The sequence below is a fragment of the Peromyscus maniculatus genome, chromosome 5 (genome assembly GCF_049852395.1).
Source record: "Peromyscus maniculatus bairdii isolate BWxNUB_F1_BW_parent chromosome 5, HU_Pman_BW_mat_3.1, whole genome shotgun sequence".
Taxonomy (NCBI): domain Eukaryota; kingdom Metazoa; phylum Chordata; class Mammalia; order Rodentia; family Cricetidae; genus Peromyscus; species Peromyscus maniculatus.
Genome location: NC_134856.1, coordinates 130393569 through 130419458, shown reverse-complemented (window position 1 = coordinate 130419458; position 25890 = coordinate 130393569). Strand labels below are relative to the sequence as shown.

Below are 25890 nucleotides of genomic sequence, written 5' to 3'. Positions count from 1 at the left end.
GACAGTTTCACCCATAGCAGGGTCACAGATTAGCAGTTTAGGGTTTAGTTACTAAGATGTTGATAAGCCAACCGGGGGTGTTGGCGCACGCCTTTAATCCCAGCACTCGGGAGGCAGAGCCAGGCGGATCTCCGTGAGTTCGAGGCCAGCCTGGTCTACAGAGCGAGATCCAGGACAGGTACCAAAAATACATAAAGAAACCCTGTCTCGGGAAAAAAAAAAAAAAGATATTGATAAATCAATTCTTCCATTTTTTTTTCTTCTTCCAGTTGGAAAAGTCAGAAACGGCCCCTGCAGGATGGGCCCTGGCCCAGCGGGAACAGGGTGCGTCTTCTCCAATGACAGGTAACACCTCAAGGTCAAGGTAGTAGTGCAGGCTACACTCTGCAGGTGCCACAGTACTCCTGGAGCCCAGAGCCTTTGCACACTCATGCTTTCGGTGATGAAACAGCCCACAGACAGAACTGCTCTCAATCCAAAGAGGCCTGTCTGGGAACGTGAAGGGTAGAACAAGGGAAGGGTAGAGAGTGGTCTCAGACCCCACTGCTTTCCTCGGTTGCCCCTAGCAGCTGTGTACCTCAGGAGGACTCTTGCTTAGGTTCATGGGTTCCTGTGGTCTATGCAGAGGTGAGAGGTTAACTTGCAGCAACTGGTTCCCTCCTTCCATCGTGAAGATCTTGGGGATTAAACTTAAGTCATCAACTTGGTGGCAAGTATCTTAACCCAGTGAACTATCTCGCCAGCCCTTTCTTCTTTTGAGATAGCTGTGTAGCCCAGGCTAGCCTTGAACTTACATTGATCCCTGCCTCAGCCTTCCGAGTTGCTGAGATCACGTGGTTCTTGGATTGTTACCAAACATTTGAGTCTTCACTCTATGGGTCTGGTCTACCTTCTAAGGTGCCGGGCTTCCTCAGCTGGACTTCTTAAGGGTTGGCAAGGTAAGAGTTACTCTCAGTAACAGGTGGCTCTCAGGGCTAAGCTGCAGTCAGGGAGCAGTCCAGCTCCACCTGGTGGACCCACGCAGCTGCTGAGTTGGTTCCTGGGACAGTGCTTCAAGAGGTCAGAGGCAGCTTCTGTTACCCTTAACCCCGTGCCAGCCTGGAGCTGAGGTCAGCGTCCCAAATCTCATAGAAGAGGTGATGGAGCCTCTGTGTCCTGTAAGGGGTGTTACCTGCAATCACAAATCCACACGCGTCTCGGAGTTCAGAAGTCATGGTAGGCAGTAGAGGGGTTGTTCCAGAAGGCTGACTCATGATCCAGGTCCAAACAGGTAAACTTTGTAACGGGCACAGAACTAGAAGGATGTAGTTGGTGGTGAGCCCTGTCACTGGAGTGCGCAAAGTGAGGAAGGGGATTAAGTGTTGCTTATAAGTTGGGGACATGTAATAGAGACTGGAATCAGGTCTCCCCAGGAAGGTGAGGTTCCTATATAGAGGATTCAAAGCACACTTGTGTGAGTCCATGTGTCCATTTGTGTTCTATCTTGCTGTGTGGTGGCTCCCCAGTCTCCCTGGAGGCTTGGCTAGCATCTTTGCACCCCCATCCCCACCCCATAGCATATGGCCTAACTCTGGCCCCATCCTGCCTGTGACTTGACTATGAAGGGATCTCTGCTCACACACACTTCTCCCTGGGCTTTTCTCCATGGCTCTTCATAGCAACCCAAGGAAGCTTGCCGGAAACATTGTGCTGTCCCACTCTGAAAACAGAGCACCAGAGGAGTGGTGTGTGTGTGTGTGTGTGTGTGTGTGTGTGTGTGTACGTGTGTACGTGTGTGTACACACGGGTAGCAGGCATTCCCTAGGCCTGGGATCTGTTTACTGTGTCCTCTGAGATCTGGAAACGGTTTCAGCCACTAAAGTACAGAGTGCCCAAAGCAAGAGTGTTCCTTCCCACACCCCTGCCCTTCCCCAGGATTGTGGATGTCTTCCAGGGTGTGATGTCCCCGATATAGGGCACCACAGTGCCTTCTCAGTCTCCAGAGCCCCTGGAATGTCACCCCTCCCTGCCCCACAGCCACTCCCACCTCGTGGGCCTCTGGGCTGTGAACCCTCCTTTACTGTTCCCTCTCTCCAGCCTCAGTAATGCTGTCATGTTCCTACAGCAGAGTCATCTTCCAGCAACACCCTGGGCTGTGACAGTGACACAGGGCAGGTGGCCTCAGACTCCCCCCCAGCACCCGGTGTCCCCCAGGTAAAGGTGACTTAACGCGCTAGCCAGAGGCGGCAGGGGGTTCTAACCACAGCTGGTTCTCATAGACGCTTTGCTTCATCCTTCCCTCAGGATGCCCCTGTCTCTTCCATCCCTACTCCACACATGGATCCCAAAGATCAGAACAGCAGTGTTCCCAGAGAAGCCTTGGCTGCACCCGGGCAGAGTTGCCCGGGGACCTTCACAGAGGGTAGCCCAGCCCAGATGCGTGGCGCTCGGGTCTCCGGGTCCCCTCATAAGCGGCCGGGGCAGCAGGACGGCAGTTCTCCAGCCAAAACCGTGGGCCGCTTCTCTGTGGTCAGCACACAAGACGAGTGGACTCTGGCGTCGCCCCACAGCCTGCGGTACTCTGCCCCCCCTGATGTTTACCTGGATGAGATCCCCTCCAGCCCTGATGTGAAGCTGGTAGTGCGGCGGGTCCAGACAGCCTCCTCCATCGAGGTTGGCGTGGAGGAGCCTGCCTCCAGTGACTCTGGGGATGAGTGCCCGAGGAGGAGGCCTCAGGTGCAGAAGCAGTCCTCTCTGCCGGGTAGTGGCGGTGTGGCAAGCGACTTCGTGAAGAAGGCCACTGCCTTCCTGCACAGGTCTTCAAGGGCGGGCTCGCTGGGCCCTGAGACACCCAGCAGGGCAGGCGTGAAGGTCCCCACCATCAGCATCACCTCCTTCCACTCCCAGTCATCCTACATCAGCAGCGACAATGACTCAGAGTTTGAGGATGCAGACATAAGGAAGGAACTGCGAAGTCTGCGGGAAAAGTACGTTGTGGGGGGGCATGGTCACCTGGTCAGGTGTGTGTGTGGGGGGGGGCTGACCTGGATAGCGTGAGGGGTGCAGCTCACTTGACCAGTATGTAATGATGAGGCTCGCCATTATCGGGGGCAAGGCTCATCTGGCCAGAGTGGAGCTCACCCAACCAGCATCTGGAGGGGTTGGCGGCCACAGGCCAACATGGTTGGGGCCTAGCTGGGCCTGGTGAGAAATGCTGGATGGAGTTTACGTTCTGGCCGTGAAGTGCCCACTGGTGGCTGTTAATCCGAGCAATGGGACAGTGAAGAGACCTTTTTACTTCTACCCTCCAAACTGAGGAAAGAGGCCCCGTCTAGGATATCTTTGCACTGGGCCAACCACTCTCTGCCACCTGCATGATTTCTGGCTCCCCTGGGTGGCAGGCATATCACCCCTCCTTCCTCTGTTACCTCTGGGAGGACATGCTAGGGGTCAGGAGATCTATACCTTCTTCAGCCTTTCCTTCCTCCCCTCCTTCCCTCACTATTGATCTGCCTGTCTCTCCCTGTCCCAGGATGACTCTGACACTGTTTCTCTCTGCTTGCCTCTCACCCAGAAAGTACTCATTCTGCCCCTCTGTGGTCAGGGATCACTAGCACCATAAGCTGCCCTTTGGGGCGGGAGGGTGGAATTTAATGGGGGATCTCCCGTGGTGTGGCCCATGAGACCCCACCCGTGGCTGAGGAGCAGAGGTTTGTTGCAGCTGTCTGAATGAGCTCGGGAACTACAGGTACCCTGAGAGGAGGAGACAGTTAGACTGCAACGTTTCTGCAAGATTGTGTGGAGGGCAGGGCATGAAGACTGCCAGTCTTGGGGCTCTTGGCAAGGTAGTCCCAAGTGACCATAGTGGAACGTCTGTGGAGGTGAGAAAGTGGAGGAATGGACACCACCTGAGCCTCAGAACAGATCTGTGCTCAGAATCCTGAAGAAGGGGTCACGTCCACTGACACAAGCAACCCCACAGGCAGCCAGCATCCCCTGGAAACTGCTGACTGGCTGTGCATCTGCAGGGAGGAAATCACTTCCACTGGGTGTTTATTGATTGGTTTTTGTGTGGTAATGTTCATGTGTGTGTGCACACTAGTATGTGTCAGTGTGCAGGTTTGCACACACACCTTTCTTTGTGTATGCAAAGGAAGAGCTCAGAGAGGTCAAAATCAGGTGTCTCGATCACTTCCCACCTTAGCATTTCACACATTTGTTTGGACTGCCTGGCCAGCAAGCCATGGGAATCCTCCTGCCTCAGCCTCCCCAGTGCTGGTATTACAGGTGAGCCAGCCACCCACACACATGTCCTCATGTTTGCATGGCAGGCATTTTACTGACTGCGTATTTTGATATTTTATTTTTATTTATGCGTGGGGTGTTTTGTTGTTGTTTTTGTTTGTTTGGTTTTTTTAGCTAAAGTCTTTTTTAAAAAATTAGAGAGCTTGGTTTAGCACCTCTCCTACAATTCCAGTGCTCTGGAGGCAGAGCTAGGAGGATGGCTGCCAGTTCAAGCCTAGCCTAGGCTGCATGTTGAGCCCCAGGCCAGCCAGGAGTACACAGAAAAACCCTGTCTTAAAACACAAGATTGGGCATCACTGAACATATAGGAGAGAGGTTAGAACTTCTCACTTTCAACTGTGAAAACCACCTGTGTCCCCAACACAAGAGGTGGAAGAAATAGTCTAGGTCCCGTGTTGGGGTGGTAACCAGGCCTCCTAAGCGCAGTGAAGTTCAGCACCTACCACCTCAGAAGAATAGCAGGGAGGTGGCAAGTGAGACCATCGGGCCCAGCGGGGGCCACTGCATCCTTCCCTCGAGCTGTCCTGGAGACTGCTCACACCAGCAGTCTCCCTGCCTTCACCTGCATCCTAGCCAGCACTGCAGCCCTCCAGGCTGGACCCAGTGGAACTATACACCGACCGCAAGTCTCACATGGTACTGCCCCTTCTCTACCTCTCCTCAGTTGCCTTGCATGGAGGAAATAACACACCTAGCCCTAATAAACAGAGGTAGGCCAGCTGTGCATGGTGCCACACACCTATAATCCAAGCGCCTAGGAGGGAGAGGCAGGAGAATCAGGAGTCCAAGCTTGTCTTTGGTTACATAGCACATCTGAGGCCAGCCTTGGGTACAGGAGACTAAGAAAGAAAGAGAGAGAAAGGAAGGTAGTTTTGGTTCCAGGCATCTACTAGTTTACTCGTCTGCTCTGAAACCTAGGGTTTCAATTGCAAGCAGAAGTATGGGTGAGGAATAATGTTTGCTTCCTTGGCTATTGAGACAATTTTGTAGTCATGATTCCAGATGTCTGAAAACCATGTCCTTCACCTGGTTCTCACCTGGCTGAGATAGTGCCGTTGAAAGCCTGCAGACAGGAGGCATCCCCTGACCCACACAGCCCAGCCTTGCCCACCCACCCTGCCTCCTCTCTTCTGCTCCAGGCACCTGAAGGAAATCTCTGAGCTACAGAGCCAACAGAAGCAGGAGATTGAAGCCCTGTACCGCCGCTTGGGCAAGCCACTCCCCCCCAACGTGGGGTTCTTCCACACGGCACCTCCCATGGGCCGCAGGAGAAAAACCAGCAAGAGCAAACTGAAGGCTGGCAAGCTGCTGAACCCTCTGGTGCAGCAGCTCAAGGTCGTGGCCTCCAGCACAGGTCTGCTGCTTCTGGGGGAGGGCTGTACCTGGGCTGAGCAGGGAGGGTACTGGGGGGGGGGACCCCAAGTTAGCCTGAGAGGCTAGCGCTGACTTGCTGCAGCATCTCCAAACCTGCAAGAGTGTGTGGGGTTTTCTTTTTCCTGGACCTCCTTTTGCTGGCGCTGAGAGTCTCTGCAAGCCCAGAGAAACCTCAGGCCTCCACACTAGTGCCAGACAGAAAGGCCTGTGTGAGAATAAGGGCTGCTCGGAGCCAGGCCTTAGCCCCATGTGGAAGGAAGGAGCCACTCCTGGGCCACATTGCACCTAGGAAGCCCCAAGGCACTGGGATGGATAGAAGTAACGGCTTCCTCTGGCCCTGTCACCCAGGCACGCAGTAGCTCCTGCTCACTGGGTGTCAGGTGGCTGCCTTTGTGGGCGGCAGGGAGAGCATGGGTTATTCTCCAGGCCTGGCAGTCGTGGTACCCAGTCCCTGGTGCTGCAGGGGCCAGGCACCAGTCAGCACTCTTTGCATGCCGGGGTACCTTTGAGGCTTAGAGCTGTGCTGCAGGGTGCGCTCTGAGCGGGGAGCACATAGCCCCAGTCTCCAAATGTGACCAATGGGGAGGCATTAGTGAATTACCTGCTCAGGCACTCCCTAACTGTCAGCCACCTGCACAAGCGGTGGAAACCCAGTGCCGATGCTAAAGTTAAGGGAGACTCCGCAGTGACTCCTCACAGGAAGGCTGCTCTGAGCCCACGTCCACACCTGCCACTTACTTGCACAGCATAGGTCTGGCATGCCACTGGGATTTAGTAAAGGGGGACACTTTCTTTGATTGGCCCCAGCACTGTAGACCAGAATCTTGTCTGTACTGGTTTTCTTAAGGAGACTCAACTTCCTCAAGGTCAGCTAGCAGAGAGTAGGAGGCCAACCCAGCCACACCCTTCCCTGCCCATTGGCGCCTCATGGTGCCTGTCACCTCTTCTCCCCCCCTCGCCCAGGTCATTTGTCTGACTCCAGCAGAGGCCCTCCCACTAAGGACCCTGCCCACGCCAGCACGCCCCCGGGCACCAAGGCAGTTCAGACCCAGCAGCCCTGCTCCGTCCGGGCCTCCCTGTCCACAGACATCTGCTCCGGTTTAGCCAGTGATGGAGGCGGAGCGCGTGGCCAAGGTGATTTCCAGCTTGCCTGTCTCCAAGCATGTGCCAGCCACATAGGGCCTCAGTGGTGTCCCGGGAGCACGCCTGTGTGTGTAGAGGGGGCCAGAGCTACAGCCAAGGCTGCTAAGCAGCTTTATAAAAACAAACAGAAAAAAAAAGGACAAGAACGTAAAGGTGTAGTCTTTGGAGACAAAGAATGGAATTGTCCCGCCATGTAAGCGGCTCAGAGGCAGGTGATGGGTTTGCTAAGGTGGACCTCAGGAAGTGGCCGGGACCAGGAGGGATCAGCCCGATGACTGGGGAGGGAACGGGGCCTGGCATCTTGCTGTGTTCTGCGATGCCCGTTCCTAGGCCCTGGCTGCCCTGCCCTGCCCGCTTCCCACAGCAGAGCCAGATGGTGGTAAACACCGGGTCCTTCCAAAGTCCACGGGACGGCTAGGGGACAAGGGCTCAGCTCTCAGGCTGGGATGTCTGCTCATCACTGCCGTGGACGGCAGCAGCTGCTCGATAAGGCGCTTTCGTGTCCTCACCATCTCTGTCCAGAGAAATCATGGTGACGAATAAAGGTGCCCCACCTGCCCCACCCATCCTCCTCCGGGCCGCTTCTCTTCTGTTCCTACTGTTGCCTCCTCCCATTCTGTGGTCAGTGGCTTTGGTGCTTGGGCTGGGCTAGATGGAGCCGTGGATGTTAAGTTACGAGGCTGGTGTGGCTGTTGGTGTGGAGGAGGAGGAATCGCAGCAACCTGTACTTGATAAGTGTCTCTCTGTTTTCTTCCCTTTATATTCATTTGCAGGCTGGACGGTTTACCACCCAACGTCTGAGAGAGGGGCCTATAAGTCTAGTAGCAAGCCTCGTGCTCGATTCCTCAGTGGACCCGTATCTGTGTCCATCTGTCTGTATTTGTTCTTTTGTATTTTCCCACCTCCTGGCCCTTGGTTTCTCCCCTCCCTGCCCTGTCTTCATTACCTCTCATACATTTCATAGGATGCCACTCCAACCCCTTGAAGTCACCTCCTCCATGTCAAAAGGTGGACCCCACAAGCCTTCCCCACTGCACACAGTGTCCACAGTCACCCAGCTACAGACAGCTGTGTGCATGCTCTTGGTTGTGCCCAGGCACCAAAATCATGCGCAACAGCATCCCTACCTCTTCCATGGCCCCTCCACCCCACGTATGCCAGGGCATTCTGCACCCTTACCATCACCTCATTTCTCTTCTTTTCTTTGGATGTTGGACGTAGTTTTCTTTTCTGTTGCAATTGTGGCCAGTATACATGTCTGCTGTCTCCCAGTTTCAATGACAACAAAAAGACAACCCCAACCTTCTCCAGATACCCAGTGTGTTACACACGTACCTGGACTCCCACAACATGCATGTAGCAGACTGATAACAGCCCCAATGTCCCTGGAGGGTGTGACTTCTGTGTAGGGCCAAAGCCAAGCACCCAGCCCCATCTCCACCCTCTCTCCCATTCCCTGCATGTGGAGATGCTAAGAATATGCTTCAGGGGTGTCGGGGGTATACATCAGTGGCACAGCACTTGCCTAGCATGCAAAAGAAAGGCCCCAAGTCCCATCCCTTGAACTTCAAAACAAAGAGCTTGCTCCAGCTAGGGCTTCCTGGCCCTCTACCCCACCATGCAGGGAGGGCTAGTCCCCTCTGCCATCTCTCCTTCCCCTCCTTACCTCCTTACTCACTCAAAACGATGACTAGATACGTGCCCCATTCCTCGTAGCTCTTGCATAGGAGCCTGCTTCCTGCCTGGGTCCCTGTTCTTTCCCGCCCAGCTGGAGCACTCTGCTCCGTAAGTCTTGAGCTGACTCATGTGACGTGAGGGATGAAGCCAGCGAGGCAGTTCCTCCAACTTCTACCAGACTCAACCCCAGCGCCAGCCTCCCTCACACACCCTGGGACATGTTTCTAGTGCCCACGAATGCTCACCTGCTGGGACCAACTCACCCTGGTGTGATTTGTTTTTAATCCTCACAATGATTGGCAAATCAATCCAAAGTTGTGGAGCTTTTAGGTTTTTGTCTTTTTAACTGAAAAAAAAAAAAGAGTTTTTTGACAATTGGATTGGAGATGCTGGTTTGGGGCACATGACTTTTTGCTTGTACAATAAAGATACATTGTGCTTGTGGGGACCCAGAGACCATGTCTGTGGTAGGTGACCATTGCCATTCCCTACTCCCTGCATCAGAGGCCCACGGTGGGTCATCCTTCTACAGGTGGATGGATCAAGGGCACATGGCTAGGTGGAAGTGCCAGGGGCTTCCCAGCATCTTCTTGTCTGTTCAGTAGTCTGCCCACTTGGGGCACAGTGACATCTGGCTTGCATTGCGTCTCTCTAGCTTCCGGTCAGTTACTGAGTTGGGTATGAGAAGGGCTAGGAGGGCCCCCTTTGTGCGACCCTCGTATCTTTGCAGCGAGCCGAGTCTGTTCCCATCCACCAGCCTCCTTCTGGCCCCTGCTTGCCTGATGCCTTTCCTGGCTGTGCCTGGTGGGCACACAACTCACATGAGGATGATCACTAGGTGTGACAGCACTTGGAACTCTGGGTATGTCCTGTCCCCAGGCCAGAGTGCATGGCAGTTTGTCACAGTGATCACAGTCATGTCTCTGAGAGCAACTTCTCTATTTCAGGTCTTGTTCATAACGGTGTCTGTTGGTTTTGCTGTGAGTTACTGGCCTGAGATTTAAAACAAACAAACAAAAAACAGTGGGGGGAGGGGGCCAGAAGGAAGGACCATCTGAGCAGGCTTGGCCAAGTAGTTTGAGGTGTGGTACTGCTTGCACATGGATTGCTTGCTGGTTCACAGCCTGACCTATCAAGGCAGGCTGGACTGGCTCAGCATTCTGTGACCCCTACATGTTCTCAAGTAGCTGCCGGGCAGAGCTTAGGTGAACCCTACTCTGGCTCCTCTCACTGTGGTATAGAGTAGGTAGGGAGAGTCTTGGGCCAGCTCACTCTGGGGAAATGAAGCCCCAAAAGGCCCTTTTATCCTGCATGCTGCTGGTCTCTGAGCTTTAGGGAGCTAGGCTTCTCATCGAGACGTCCATTTGTATGTCTGTGTGCTGGTTTCTGTGTAAACTGCGTCCTCAAGAGAAGATGTGGGGCCTGTGAGAACTGAGCATTGGGGGTGGGGGTGGGGGTCAGTGCTTCCTGAGCGTGAAAGGGCAAATGATGGAAGGATGAGCCTGGTCAAGAGGCTGAGAGAAGAGAAGGGCTTTGGGGGCAGAGTGTGCAGAGCGTGCAGAGCGTGCAGAGCGTGCAGGTGGCTACAAGATGCTAGAGTATGCCTGCCTCTGTGAAGTTGTGTGATCAGGGGTGACCTTGATCAAGCTTAGTATCAATTCATGTCTTTGGTGTGTGACACCCCTACTTCCTAGAGACAGAAGGCTGTGAGAAAATATTCTTTAAACTTTGAGTATAAAAATATCTGGGCTTCCATGAAGCCCAGCGAAGGGGGAAAAAAGCCCCAGAAGGGCAGGTTGAGCTCAAGTCACTGGGTGGGCTGGAGGACCATCTCTGGTGGAGTCAGGCAGAGCATCAGAGATCTCCAGACACAGAGCTGGACATGAGACAAGCGACAGGTGGAGATGGGCTGTGGGTGGAAAAGCCTTGTCTTAGAGTTCTATTGCTGTGAAGAGACACCATTAACCACAGCGACTCTTATAAAAGAAAGCACTTAATTGAGGGCTTGCTTATAGTTTCAGAGGTTTAGTCCGTTATCATCATGGTGGGGAGCATGGCGGCATGCAGGCAGACATGGTGCTGGAGAAGTAGCTGAGAGTTCTGTATCTGGATCCACAGGCAGCAGGAAGAGATTGAGACACTGGGCCCGGCTTGGGCTTTTGAAATTTCAAAACCCATCCCCAGTGACACATTTCCTCCAACAAGGCCACACCTCCTAATCCTTCTCAAGTAGTGCCATTCCCTGATGACTAAGCATTCAAATATATGATCCTATAGGGGCCATTCTTATTCATACTACCATAGGCCTCCTGTGAGTGTGGACCCTATATAAGTTCCCTTCTCCCAGCCTGGGCAGGGTCCTGGCACAGACCCAACAACTCACTTGCATGTCCCTCTCTGGTAGACAGTGGCATTCAGTCCACCATACTTATCCTAAAATACAGTGGCCATGGAACTGAGGAGGAGAGGTCCAAGTCAGAACCCAAGGCTGTACGTGGGTGTCTGTTGGTGACAAACTATGGGTACAGCCTACTGAGACACTTCTTTTGTGTCCTTCCCATGCTCAGGCAGGCATGGGCGCCTCTTGTTTCTCGCTGTGCCACAGGAAGCGTGAGGTCTCACAGTGTGTTGTCACCTCATCCTGTTCTCAGTTGCCTCAGATCTGGTGCAGGGATCCTCAGAAGCCTTCCCAGCCCTCTTCTCTGTCGTGTTCGTATCTCGTGCTGGTGGTGAGAGAGTCCAGTGAGGCCCCCCAACAAGGCACACAGGAGACCCCTTGCACACTCGAGGCTTACCCCTGAGGATTGCCTTAGCTCCAGGCTCTGTAAGACCCAGTGCTATACAGCTCAAGGCCAAGTAAAAATGCCCCTGCCACATCGGACTGAACCAAGATAGCTTGTTTCTGAACGGATGCTTCACGGGTAGTTTGTAGTAATTGTCTCCACTTGAGAATAGGATTGTTCAATATAGAAACAGCTCTGGGGGTATTTTGGCCTTTGACATCAGGATTGTGCGGAGGTAGGGGTGGGTGGGGCTAGTGGTCTATAGTTAGAGCTGGCCTATGGGAGGTTGGGATAGGGAAGAAGCTGAGCTACCTGGGCTGACTAAAGGGGACACTGGGCGGGTGCTACCTGGTACTAGGAGGGCTGACTCCCTGAGGAGGTCTGTTCCTGTGAACCTCATCAATATTTGAATGCTGAGATGCAGAGAAGAGATGTGAGGGTCTGCTCCAGGCTGGAGCCCCTCCTTTAAGTGTGTGTCCTAGTCTTTCCTCCTGAGCTTTCTGTCTGCCATGCTTGAGAAGTCCTTGTTGCCAGCCACAGTCTGAGGGTGGTAGCTGTGGAATTCTGAAGAGGATGTGCTGTCAACCCACAAGTGGTTCGTGATTTGAACCAAAGCGTTATGCAGAGACCTCACCTCACTGCAGAGACAAGTGGAATATCCAAGGAGACCTGGCTGGGACTGGTTGAAACCATCCTGCCTCTGGCTGGCTTGATCTACTCACCTAGTACTATCCTGAGTAGCAGGAGCTTTGTAAGAACCTCTCCTGGCACCGTAGAGATCGGGGCCGAGCCTGTTCATCAGATGCCCCAGGTAGAGACCTGTTTATGGTATATTGGGAGCCATCTAGGGAAGTGCAGGACTGTCAACATGGAGTCCTGGATGCTCCCCTGAGACTTTGCACCGTGTCCTGCCAGAGAGCAGTGTAGCCCTAGTGTTGACATAAAATGACAAACACTGGCTCATTTGTCCAGAAGCTGGCACTCTCTACTCTGGTCATCTGTAGCCAGTCCAGGAGGGACATGGAAGATGGGAGCTGATGCATGGTCACCTGAGTCTAGAATCCAGGAAGGCCAGCCACAATAGTCCATCTGGCATTCTACCCAGTGTGACAATAGCCAGGACTGAGTCCCAAATCCCTAGCCCCTTTTCCTCCAAAAGTAGACTGAGATTTCCTCCCCCAACACATAGTATCTTCCAGATCCCTCCTGTTTATCTCCCCTCTTTCCATTTGAAAATTGAATTGCTCAACAAACACCCCATTTCCCCATGTAGCCTTAGAAACCATACAGAATGAACTAAAATTAGGAGGTCCATTGCATCTGTGCTTCAGGTCCAGTACACACCGCCTGGCCTGAGCTCTGGCCAGGGTGTGGCCAGCATTTATGCGCTATCCTATCCCTCGGGCAAGAGTACCAGCCCTTCTAGAAAAGTTGTGAGTGTTCAGATTTCCCAGACCTCTAGACTAGCTAACTCATGAGCCAGTGCTGTATGTGAGAGCACCCCCTTCGTGGGGCATGTGTTTAGGACAGGGGGAGCTAGGGGCTGAAATACAGACCTGCTGTGCTAGTGTGGCTTTGACCTTGGGGAAGTCTGAGCTCTTCCTCGCCAGTTGTAGCCCCCAGAGTGGCCGTAGGTTAAGATAGAATAGCAGCACACACTGTAGCCCAGGCTGGTCCTGGGTTAGGGTTACTCCACCCTTCTATACTCGGCTAGATGTCACGTTCTGTGTGTTGCCCACCTGACCCCAGACAGACTCAAGACAATGGGGCTAAAGCTGCCTTGGGTGGTGGTCTAGTAAGGATGTTTCCCATTCTCCTGGGGAAAGTGAACTGGTAGAAAAGAGGCATGGTGTCTCCCCAAATCCCTATAAACCCCAAGACAGACTCTAATATCCCTGCTGGATGCCCTTGTCTGACCTGGTCCAAGGCAGCCATCTGGGATCCAGATTTGGCCTCAGACCTGCAAAACAATGTATCTTTTTGCACTTGGAAAACCTCTGGTAGCCTTGGTGGCCAGCCCAGGCTGAGCCTGGCTCCTTTCAGGGACCCCGTGGCTGACTCTCAGTGGGTTTCCCTGCCTCAACCAGTGGGGCTCCCAAAGGCCTGGTGTTCGAAACCCAAGCAGTGTGCTTTGTCAATTTTTGGTTTATTTTTCTGTTTTTTCTTTCTCTTTTTCTGGAATATGCTTTTAGTGACAAAACACTTCTCCCTGAATCTTGGAGGCTTGCCCTGGCACCTCTACCTCCTCAGCAAAGGCCGTGAGAGCCTGCACACGAACTCTGGGGAAGCCACCCCGTTCTCCCAGGCCAGGCTGGCCCCCCTCTCCGACTGCTGCCTGTGTCTGTCCCTCCCTGCACACTGATGACTTTTGCTTACATGTGGTAGTGTGACCGGCGTGTGCTGTTCTGCCTAACCCTGTGGTCTTGTGTCCTTTGTTCTTCCTTACAGGGTCAGCCCTGAAGCGTCTCTGCCTAGGCAAAGAACACAGCAGTAGTAATTATCCGGGTTTTTTGTTTTAACCCCTTTGTCACCTCTCACCGCATGAGCTTTGTCATGGCTAGTGCGCATCAGGGCCTCCCACGGAAGTGTGGCCTGCTCTGCCCCTGACCCGCAGGGCTCTGTTTCGCTTCTGCCTGTCTGGATAGCTGCTCCCTCCCAGCTCCTCTTTGTGTCTCCATGGTTCCTAGAGTTTGTGCCGTCTGTCCAGCCACCTCTTAATAGGCCCATCCTTCTCCACAGTGTCCACATATGACCACCGTTTATTAATTGGGTTCCTTTCCAAAACCTTAGGCATCAGTGTTTCTCGGAAGTGTTGACGATGAGTGCTTCCTGAGGAGAGATACCAAGACTGGATGGGTGTTAGTTGACCTGGGCCACTCACACACACCCCCTTTGCTCTTTCTTGTCTTTTTAATTTTTTAACCCCCTTCCTCTTTTTTTTTTTTTTGTTTCTGGCTGAGAACCTCATGTAGCAATAGCTGTGTGTTGAGTCTCATCACTAATGTGTCATCCTTTGTTTCTGCTTTCCCATTGCTGGCCACTAAAGTTCACCACATTTTGGAACAGCTTGTTTGAAGAGATGGTCATTAGCTGTTTGGGTTTTTTGGTGAGGTGTATACACATTTTAAATTGGCTTATTCAAAATTGCTAGGTGGGATTCCGTGCATGGGTAAGGGAGGAGCAGAGGAGGCAATTCAGTAAGACTTCTGTTGGCCATAAAAACAGCCTCTCACAGAAGCAGCCAAGCTCTCTAGTCTGCAGAGCGACTCCTGGCTCCCTGCCTCCCAGAATCACCCAGCTGTGGAGTGGAGGGTGTGGAGCCCACCCGAGGGACTCTAGGTGTGGTATCTTTCATGACCACCTTTCCAAATGCTTGGCTAAGGAAAGGCACCATTTCCTTGTCTTGAGTTCCAAACTACTAAGCAACTAAAATACACGGGAACACAGTGAACAGTCTGCCCAGGGGGTGCCGGAAGGCTGGTGGTGGCACACTCGTGCTGAGCATTCTGCAAAGTAGGCCAGAGAGTGCCCTGAGACTCTGACCCTGTCCCTGGGATGCCAGTGCCCACGTGTATCTGGCTGTGCCATGAATTCCCAGTGCTCTCACATGTGTGAGTCTGGCAGAGTATGCAGTGGGGGGTCTGTGCTGGACTCTGAATGGAGACTGCTGGGTGCTCAAGGTCTTTTTCCCCCCGGCCTGGCTTAAGAAACAAGTGAGGCTGCCTGGTACAGCTCCGCCACCCGTAGCCTGCACGGTGCCTCATGGTGTCTAACGCTGGGCAGCAAGGCCCACTGATGCAGACCACCTCTTGAAGCAAGGTGTTGCTTGGCCAGAGTGAGGCCATTGATTGTCCCAGCCATTGTGTGAGAATGACTGCAGCCAGCCTGTCAGTGGTGCTGAGTGAGTGTGTGGCGTCACCAATCCTGGCCTATATGACTCCCTAGGGTCTTCCACCAGCAGCCTGGCCCCAGGCCCTGAGCCAGGTCCCCAGCCCACCCTGCACGTCCAGGCACAGGTGAACAACAGCAACAATAAGAAAGGCACCTTCACGGATGACCTGCACAAGCTCGTGGACGAGTGGACAACCAAGACGGTGGGCGCCGCGCAACTGAAGCCCACACTCAACCAGCTGAAGCAGACGCAGAAGCTGCATGACATGGAGGCCTCTGGCGAGGCGCGGGCTGTGAGTGAACGTGGGCACAGGCTCTCCTGGGAGGGGTATGGTAGGCACAGTGGCTGTGGCTGTGGCTGTGAGCTATTGCCGGAATCCCGTGTGCCAGATGGCCGTCATGCTAAGTACTTGGCTTTCGTGATCAAGGTCCTTCTTCTCCAAAAGAATTAGGTCTTGCTGGGTGGTGGTGGCTCACACCCTTAATCCCAGCACTCGTGAGGCAGAAGCAGGCAGATCGCTGAGTTCTAGGTCAGCCTGGTCTACAGAGTGAGTTTCAGGACAACCGGGGCTATGCAGAGAAACCCTGTCTCAAAAAACAACCAAAATAACAACAAAATATTAGGCCTTGGTCCCTGTGATGACTGGGAGGTAAAAGTGACTTCCTATGGTCCTTGTGGCCAGCAGGGGACAGGCTGAGCCTGTGACTCTAGAACTCAGATACAGCAGAATCCTTGGGTTAGACAGCCCCAGGTAGGAAACACACCCTCATTGTGGACAGACGCACCTCCGTCTGCATTGCATCCGTTTGTCTCCAGGCTGTAGAAAGGGCAGGTCTACTCCTCACTCCTGAGTGGCAGCTGTATCCAACTGGGACCAACATGGGGCCGGGCCAGTAGCCACCCTCGAAGGTCTTGGCACACGATTTTGGAGAGCTAGCTGGCGGAGTGTCCCCACTTTTCCAGCTTTCTGGAGAAATTGTGGAAGATGGCTGTTACTTCTACTTTAAATGATTCATGAAGTTCATGGGTGAATCCATCTGGGCTGAACATCTTGTGGGTGTTGTTTTTGTGTGGAAAACATCCCTCTGTGAACTTAGGCTTTGGATCTTTCCAAACACACAGGGCAATTGGAAGCCTGTGGTGAGCATCGCATGCCACCGCCTACAGTAGGTGACGCTGTCAGAACTCATCACACAGCTATCCCTCTCTCGGGGAAGGTTTCTTCTCCAGTCCTGACACCGTTTGGGTGTTCTGTCTTGACAGTCTTGTTAAATTCTGCTTCCATGGTAATTGCTACTTTGTCCCTAAATTCGCCTGAACTTTCCAGTCAGTTGCCATTTGATACTGCGATGCCTCTTGTTTCTGTCTGCGTGATCCCAAGTCGTGTGTGGTTCCTGGTGTTGGTGATGTATGCCTCCCCACTTCTCTCTGTGTGTCTGTCCTTCCTTCCCTTCCTGCCATCTTAAGGCTTTGGTAATTTCATGAGCCATTTTAAAAACCTATATATTATCTTTGATATCCTTTGTTATCTATTTCATTCATTTTTTAACTCTTTCTATTTCTCTTTCTGGCTTAACGTTCTCTAGAAAGATTCTTAGGTTTGACTGTGAGTGGGTGGCGGAGTGTTAGCCGAGTGTTAGTGAGGACCCCGGGTTGGCCCCCAGCACTAAAGGAAAGAAAAACGTCTTACGTTGGCTAGGCCACCAGTTCCAGCCTTTCTAACTCCTGCAGAGCACTCAAGCTGAGTTCCCAGCTCCTGTGTCTCAAGGCTCACTACTGCTGCAGCTCCAGCTCCAGCAGAGCATCCAGGGCCTCTTCTCCCTCATAGACACCTGCACAGACACACACGAAGACACACACACACATGCCCATAAATAAAATTCAATAATTACAAAAAGTTTACAGTTCTCAGCCAAATGTCTCAGTGGTGCAACCTATTTCCACAGTACTTCCTGTCTTCCTGGTTTCTTTTCCCCACAGCTTGGCTCCTTAGTTCCTTGTCTCTCCTTGTGAGGTTTTAATATTATGTGAAGGACATTGTGTTGGAAAAAATTGTTTGTAAAAATAATTTGAGATCTAGACTCTTTATTGTCTTGATTTGCCTTTGAGCACATGTTCTTTTTTGTTTTTATTTTTTATTTATTTATTTTGGTTTTTCAAGACAGGGTTTCTCTGTGTAGCTTTGGAGCCTGTCCTGGAACTTGCTCTGTAGACCAGGCTGGTCTTGAACACACAGAGATCTGTCTGCCCCTGCCTCCCGAGTGCTGAGATTAAAGGCATGTGCCACCACTGACCGGCGCATGTTCTTATTTTTAACAGGCATCTTCTATAGAGTGCCTGGTCAAGATTATTAACCATTTAAAAACTGAGTCATCTATCTTTTTCCTATTGATTTATGGAAGTCTGTTATATCTGTTTTGTCTTATATTACATATATATTCTACCAAAGTGTGTCCCCTCTGTCTCTGTGTATGTATGTATGTGTGTGAGTAGTACAGTATAGTGTAGTGTATGTGTGCACACGTTTATGTGTGGGCATGTTTATGAAGCCAAACATCAACATCTCATGTCTTCTCTGTCCCTCCCTCCCTCCCTTCCCTTTTTTGAGGCAGGGTTTTTCTGTCACTGAGCCTGGTGCTCACCAAACAGCCAGACTGCCTAGCCAGTGAGCTCCAGGCCTCTACCCGTCTCCGCCCCTCCCCAGTGCTGTGGTTACAGACACATGCCACCATACCAGGCTGCAGGTGCTGGGAGTCTGAGCTCAGGAGGCTCCTCTCGGGAACTCTTTTTTTTTTTTTTTTTTTTTTTTTTTTTATGTGCATTGGTGTAAGCATGTCAGATCCCCTGGAACTGGAGTTACAGACAGCTGTGAGCCACCATGTGGGTGCTGGGAATTGAACCTGGGTCCTCTGGAAGAACAGCCAGTGCTCTTAACTGCTGAGCCATCTCTCCAGCCCCCTCACAGGAACTCTTACAGATCCCCAGCCCTCTCCATTACTTTCTTAGTGGTGAGCATAAAATGGAAGGCATTTAGTTTGTTTTTTCTGAAAGTTTTGCTGCTTTAGCTGTTGTATACACCATAGCTTATCTACTCACTGCAGTGATACCTTCCTTTCCAGTCTGAACTGCATGAAACAGCACTCTCCTCATCGCCTCGTGCAGCTTCGTCATAAAATTATCTATTATTCATCCGCTGTTGAACTTCAAGAATCTCTTGGTTTTTCTGGGTCCTAAATGTTGGCAGGTCCTAGATGGCCCACTGGAGTTTCTCTTGGCAGTGGATTACATCTGTCAGTGAACTGGACAGGCTTACTGTATGACCAGTCTTGAGTGTTCCATGAACTTGGAGTCTGTCTCTTTACATCTTTGTAGGGTGTTCATGTCACTCATCGAATCCATCCCCAGGTGGTTGATGATTGGGAGTGCTGTCATAAACTGTGCAGTCCTGAAATTTTCTGGTGTGTGGAAATGTGACCAATTCTGGTGCCTAGAAGCCTGTGGTCCTGCGAAGTCCTTTCCTGTGGGTTTCTCTACATACAGTGTTGTCATCTGCAGATAGGCAGTTTTTCTTTTCTTGTCTCACCTTGACTGGGTCCCCTCACAGTGTTGACCGGAAGCATGAAGGAGCCTTGGGGAGCACCTAACGTTGCTCCCTCTGCAGGTACGACTGCTGGCTCTGTGGAGACCTTCACTGCCGAGTGTGCCTTCTGTAAATGGTGTGGGGGCTGGCGAGTCTCCATCCTTCCCTGTGTGTGTTTATGGTCCAGAGGCTAGAAGCCAGGGCCTCGTATGTACTAGGCAAGTGCTCACCTGGGAACCCCAGCCCAGCCCTTCCAGTGTTCCTTCTCCTGGAGTGAGGTGGGTTGTCTCTGAGGCACCAGAGCCCACTGGACTGTGATGTTAAACCTTTTATGGTCACTGTCTTCGGTTTCCCAGCTGTTTTGTTTGGATGCTGCAGGCTGCCGGTCCTTGATCTCTCGCTGTAGTCATGTCCAGTCCTGTCATCAGAGGTGCTGGCTCTGGAAGCCATCAGCTGCTCCTTTCCCTGCTTCTAAGGCCACTGTGCTTGGCTGAGAGCACAGGGGGCTGCCCCAGAGTTCCTCCTCCCACAGGCCTCCTGGGCCTCCTGTAGGTGCAAACTGTGACCAGGCCACCAAACCAGATGCCGTGGTGTCGGCTGGGTGGAAGTGTGTGAGTCACTCGTGTACCCTTCCACACCCCGCAGGTTCTGCGCCCAGCCCGCTCTGGCTTTGGACCGCTGGAGCTTATGGCCCACAGACAGGTGCTTAGACCTCAGCGTAGCGAGCCGGGGAGGGAGGGAGGGCGGGCGGGCAGCTGCTTCCCATACCAGCACTTGGACTACACGAGGAGACCGACTGACTGCGGCCCCCTGTGCCTTCCTTCCTCTTTGTCTCTGTGTCTCACAGACAACTGTGCCTCCAGCAGGAGTGAGGACACCGTGTTTGGCCCCGGCACCTGGCCCTCTGTCCACCACAGCCATTCCTGGAGCCACCCCAGCCCTGCCTGTGCCCATACCAGGTACTGTCCACTCCAGCCTCTCAGGCCCTCCCTGTGCACTGCCTCTGAGTCAGTATGGAGGCCTGCTCCCTGTTCCTGTGTCCTGGGGGCCCTGGGTGGCCTCAGAGGACCCACAGGGGTCTTGGGGCAGTCAGAGCCCCACTAAGGTCCCTGTGCTGCCAGTGTTCCTGCGGCCACCTGTTATCAGCACGCCAGGCCCCCGGCTGCACATCACGTAGCCCTCTGCCCTGCCCTGGCCAGATGGAGCACTCTGAATCGTGTGGAAGAACCCGGTTGTGGTGTGGCCTCCTCATGGCTCCTCCACATGGGCCCAGGGCACAGAGCCCCAGCCAAGGGGGCAGGAGAGGGCAGCAAGACGCTTTCCCTGCTGCCTCAGACCCCACCACTCTTAGGTCCCTACAGTCTTACACAGGCAGGCTTCACATCCACTGCCTGTCCTTGGTTGAGGATTAGAACCTCGTCATCCCCCTGCAGCAGCCCAGTGCCTTGAATTCCAGCTTTTCTGTTTCCTGTTGGAAAGACATGTTTTAAAAGGCCATTGATCAGCCAAGGTGGATTTCATTACGGTTAACATGTCCATTGCTGTCTCCACTGTCCGATGTTGCAGAGATGGGAATGGGGTGCTGATATGAAGCTGATAGTTGTAGTGGTAAACACCTTCTTAAAAACAGAAACGAAAGTGAACATTAACAATATGACCTGCCAATGCTGGATGAGCCTATCTCAGCCCTGGATAGAGTGAGGTCACCCTGGTCATGTTCAATAACAGAGCCACAGGACCCGCCTGAAGTTATTCTCCCTGGGAGGAATGTCAGCAGCTTTGTTGAGCCGAGAGGATCCTGCCAAGAAACACACGGGTGAATGCCCTGGTAGCCAGCAGGCTGTTATGAGCACCATACAGACAAACACCACCATTCAGCTCAGGGGTCCCCACTCTCTTCCTTTTCCATGGTTTCCGCAGAGGCCTGTGCTCTGCCCACCCTACCCTGCAAATTCCTCTCCAGGCTATCCTCAGGCCTGCCTACTGAGGGGTGGAGTATTTCTGGAGGTTTCCATGACACTTGTCCTGGGGGGCGATGAAAGCCCCCTGACTCCCTCTGGGCAAATGTTTTATGCCTCCAGTTGGAGGGTGGGCTGCCTGGGGTGACCCTGCTGTGAACTGTACAGTTAAGCTGTACTCATGAGAACCAGCTAAATTGTTTTGGTTTAAATACACTATTCCATCAATTCCGTTAGAATTGAATTTTCAGGGGGCTGAGCAGAGTCTTCTGCCAGGCCACAACAATGCAATAAGAGATTTCTGTTCTCTGCGTCTGGTCCGAAAACCACCCGGGCCCGCTTCTTAGTGAAGGGAGCCTGACTTCTCTCACTCTTCTTGCTCCCAAGTCCTTTCCTACTATGACAACACTAGTGGCATGGGATCCCCAAGAGACTGTATGTGTGAAGGAGAAAAATAAACGTTTGCTTGAAAATACTGTGAAATGACAGCTTTTTTTCTTGCCCTCTATTCATATCGAAGCCAAACTGACTGGCCTTGTAAAAGATAGGTCTGGGTCGCCCAGGTGGGCCTGGCCTGGCCTCTGCTTGGAGCCAGCAGCCTTGTGTGCTGTTCCCTGGAGGGTGGAGCTCATAGGGCTGAGAGAGAGGAGCCAAGCCTCTGGTGGGGTTACCCGTCTCCCCACACTGCACCCGCTGCTGTGGCTCAGGCCCGATGTCACCAGGCTGTTACCTCTAGCCTGGCAGTGCAGGCTAGTGGCTGGGCTGCAAGTCAGGCTGCATCTGCATCGCTTTCGGAAGTGCAGGTAGAAAGGGTGCATCTCTCAGAAGGCAGACTGCATTTCCAGTCCCATCACAGCGGGCACTAGGTCCTAGAAAACCCAGTTTGTATGAGTCACAGGAACTCCTGGTTACCCCTTCTTCGTGGTTGGTGGGGCTTCTCTTTCAGGCTCTTGGGCTTGTTGAGTAGAATTGGTCAAGGGCCAACCTAGGGCGTGTGAGAGGCACTGGACTTCCAGGGAGCCCAGGGCATTATGGAAGTTGATAGTTTCGGGAGAAGACTTGCAGCAAACTCTTCATGGGCAGCCTTGCGTGTGCGCACTGTAGACCTGGCCCTGACAACATGGGGTCCATTGTGCCAGAGGCGGCTGTCTCAAGATACAGCACTAGACTTCACACCTCTGCTCAGACCCCTGCAGCTGTATCATTGTGTCTTATCTTGGCACTGGCCCTATTCAGAAGCAAAAACTGAAGGTTATTGTTGTCTCCCAGGACTTCAAGGCCAGCTCAGTCCAGGATGGCCCAGCGGAACAGGGGTGAGGCCTTGTCTTTCTGGGCTTAGGTGGTCATTGCTGAGTGTCTAACTTAGAAGAAGATACCCAGGTGACAGTCAGCCAAGCTCTGTGCAGAGAACAGGACTCTGTACAATGCACAGTCTCGGCCTGGCCTGGCTCTGGCTCCGCCATTCTGCCTTTGTTTTAGTAGCTCCTGGGAATGGGGCCAGGTGCCTAGGCAGGGCTGTGTGCACGGGCATCAGAGCCCAGCCTTGGGTGAGAGGCCAGTGCCTCAGAGGCCTGTAGTGAGCTGTGGCCGTTTTGTTTTCTAGATCCTGAGAGTGAAAAACCCGACTGAGCCGGCCTCTCCGCCAGGCCCACACTGCATCCATCATCCAGGCGAAGAAGTGACAGACTCCAGGGCACTCCTCTAGTCCACCCACGCTGTTTTGTAACCACTTTCTAACCATTTTTTTATTCACAATTGGAAACACAAATGTAATGCAAGAATAAAACATATTTTGGGGGAGACAGGACTTTGGTATTTCAAACTTCCTCCTTTCCAGTGGTCCCCTGGACAGGCAGGAGCTAGGTGAGAAGGGTGGGGGAGGGTGCGGCCCATTCTCTGCAAGGCTCATCACCCAGTGCCCCTTCTCGGGCACAGACTCAAGGTCCCTTTTGTTGCTCAGCTCCATGTCACATGGTCTTTTCTCTGGCCCAAGGAGACCAGAGTCATCTGTCCCCACCAAAGGAAGAGCATCACGGAGGTCTGAAAGTGAGCCTCCTTTCCCCAGAACTCATGGGAACCATCAGCAAAGGAAGCAGCCAACATGGAGCTGAAGCCTCCTGGGGGTGGAGGACAGGACCACCAGCTCCAGGAAGAGCTCTACCCGCCCCCATGGTGGGGTATGTTAAAAGCTCACGTGAAAAGCAGGAAAACAGGCTGGGACGGGGACTCGGTCAGTCAAATACTTGACCTGAGTTCAGTCTTCAGAACCTACATACAGAAGGCCGGGTATGGTGGCCCACACTTGGAATCCCAGTGCTATGGAAGCAAAACAGAAGGATCCTGGATCTCACTGGATAGCCAGTCTAGTCTACTTGGAGAGTTCCAAGCCAGGGGGAGCCCCTGCCTTGGACAGATAAGCAGGCCTAGGGAAATGGCCCAGTGGGTAACGTGCTTGCTTATTCAAGCTTATGTACATGAGTACAGATCCCTGGTGCTTGCTGATCATCCAGCCAACCTAAAATGCTGAACTGTAGGTTCAGAGATCTGTCAGAACAAATAAAGTGGAGAGCCGTAGAGATGGATCATCCCGAATTGGCCTCTAACCCCACAAGTGCACCATCACACAGCTGCACACACACAAATACACCATCTACACAAGAGAGGTGGAGAGCACTTGAGGACTCACACCTGACGTTGTCCCCCGGCCTTCACACACATAAATTCATGTGCACCCTCAAATGCCGACAACCTCTGAGTTGCCTTGACAAGAAAACATGGGAATAATTGATAGTGGCCTGGCCCTGCCCACAGGAATGGGTCTGGGACAGAGCTCCTAGGGTTTTGAACATCAACACATGCCAAAACTGGGACTGGGTATTGTGAGTCTCTAGCTGCAGTTCAGGGTGTGCTGCAGCTGTGCATGGGAGCAAGTGTCAGCAGCTGCAGTTCAGTGCATCCTCCAGCCAAGCATGGGAGCAGATGTTCACCATACCCGGACTTTTTACCACGACAGGCCACAGGTAGTGCTATGACATTAAGGAGGTTTCTGACATCTCTAGATGTCACATCCATCATGACCAAGTGCTCAGCCTCTGAGGTTTAAAGTATGCCTTGTTGGATGTCTAGTAGATTCTCTAGGACCTAGGCAAAACTAGACATACAGAGCTTCACATTCCCCCCAAGATCCCCAGCAGTCAAGTCACAAGGTCATGAGACTATATCTGTCTCAAGCACACAAGTGCCCTAGACTGGGAACTCCGCCTTGACTTGTAGGAAACAAAAGCAAATGGTGCCTTAGTCATTCAGGGTTGCCATGTAAAACACCATAGACTGGCTAGCTCACTTGTGTATCGCTCACAGTTCAGGAGGCTAGGACGTCCAAGATCAAGTGCCTACACAGTAGCTAAGTTGTAGAGCTGCTCTCTTAGTTGGTGCACAGAACCTAGCGTACTCGGTGTACTTGTGACCTCTCACACAGAAGGATTGCATTTGTGCCCCCTATAGTAGTATTAGCAGGTGAGGGCCCCACTCTTTTTTTTTTTTTTTAAGATTTCAAGATTTTCATTTTATTAAAAATGTAGCAACATGGAGCTGGAGAGATGGCTCAGAGGTTAAGAGCACCAACTGTCCTTCCAGAGGTCCTGAGTTCAATTCCCAGCACCCACATGGTGGCTCACAGCCATCCGTAATGAGATCTGGCGCCCTCTTCTGTGTACATAATAAATAAACAAATAAATAAAAATTTTTTAAAAATGTAGCAACATAATAGCATCATTTGATCACTCTTTACTAGTACCATAGTAAAAGTAGTTCAAGGATCCCACTCTTATGATTGCATTGGATCTTCAAAAAGCCCCCATCTCCCCATACATTTACATGGTAATTGGGTCTTCAGTGTAGGAATTTAGAAGGATGTAACACTCAGTCCTTTATAAGGTGAAGACTATCTGTACTTACTGGTCTCTACTTGTACCTTGAAGCTAACAAGTGAATACCAATTCCATAAAGAGAACAAGAGGAAGGAGGGGAGAAAGCCAAAGGCAGAAAACTCATAGCAAGGAACAACCTTTCCTGAGCCCCACATAGGCTCAGGAGATGGAGCCCATGCAGCTCCTCCTTGTAGAATCATAGACTACACAGGACAATGGACAGTGGTCACCCACCAGGCCAGCTGCACAAGGGTCAATTGGCCGGACAGGCACCAAGGGCTATAGAAGTTGTTTTAGAACTCAAGGCCACAGGACCACAGGAAAGGGGACCAAAGAGTAGGCAAGATCAAAATCAAATAGCAAGGTGATAGGTTAGACCTAACTATAGTGATGACCACATGTTGTAATTATATATATATATATATATATATATATATATATATATATATATATATATATATATTTAAATACTGTCAGATTTAATGAACAGCAGGATTCAGCCTGGCAGTGGTGGTGGTGCATGCCTTTATCCCAGCACTCAGGAGGTAGAGGCAGGTGGATCTTTGTGAGTTCAAGACCAGCCTCATCTACTGAGCAAGTTCCAGGACAGCCATAGCTATACAGAGAAACTCTGTCTCAAAAAACTAAAAAACAACAGGATTCAAAATGTTGTCTACAGTTTTTCTGATAAGGTAAAGGTGGACATGGGTACACCATCCCAACGAGAGGAAGTGAAAGTGGCGCTAATAGATGACTTTAAAGACACAGAAGAGTAACAGGCGGTCATGGGTATCCCGTCCTAACACTAATCAAGAGGAGGAGGCATGAGTGGTTCTCATAACATCAATGCGGTTTTGATAGTAACACCTATTGCCAATTGAAAGAACCATTTCACAATGACAAAAGGGTCAACTCACTAAGTTCCAAATGTTTGTGTGCCTAATGACAGTGCTTTGAAATATGTGAGCAAAACTGACAAACTGCAAAGAGAAATTCATGGTAGTCATTTCAGTATCCATCTTAATAATGAGCAGGACAAAATGAGAGCCACACCAGATCAAGACTCAGCCCACTGTGTGATGCCTTACCTCTCCTTTCCTTCTGCGCCCTCATCTGGGAAGGCTGGGAGGACAGCATGGCTGTTTCTCCCATTGGTAGCAGTAAAGGATCACATCAAACATGGCCCCCACCTACGAGCCTTCAGCTTGCCCTGCCCTGACCACTATGAAAGGCCCTGGCCTGTCTTTTCTCCCTGTCCTGTCCATTTTGG

At 52.0% G+C, this 25890-nt stretch overlaps 1 protein-coding gene across 20 annotated transcripts in view; it reads left to right on the top strand.

The window, feature by feature from the left end:
* Wnk2 (WNK lysine deficient protein kinase 2) overlaps positions 1 to 22491 on the top strand; it is a 114386-nt gene extending 91895 nt beyond the window's left edge. The window contains exons 21-30 of one of the 20 annotated variants that reach the window (XM_076573284.1): positions 270 to 324; positions 2108 to 2193; positions 2284 to 2966; positions 5424 to 5638; positions 6622 to 6792; positions 7575 to 7673; positions 13710 to 13754; positions 15207 to 15445; positions 19581 to 19692; positions 22295 to 22491. In XM_076573284.1, the coding sequence (XP_076429399.1) occupies positions 270 to 324; positions 2108 to 2193; positions 2284 to 2966; positions 5424 to 5638; positions 6622 to 6792; positions 7575 to 7673; positions 13710 to 13754; positions 15207 to 15445; positions 19581 to 19692; positions 22295 to 22320 (1731 nt within the window). In that variant the 3' untranslated portion in view covers positions 22321 to 22491. Of the gene's footprint in view, positions 1 to 269; positions 346 to 2104; positions 2194 to 2283; positions 2967 to 5423; positions 5639 to 6621; positions 6793 to 7574; positions 7674 to 13709; positions 13755 to 15206; positions 15446 to 19580; positions 20055 to 20461; positions 21175 to 22294 lie in introns of those variants that run through there. The other 19 variants (XM_076573283.1, XM_076573282.1, XM_076573280.1 and 16 more) reach the window with 19 other exon arrangements.
* Positions 22492 to 25890: the final 3399 nt, after the last annotated feature.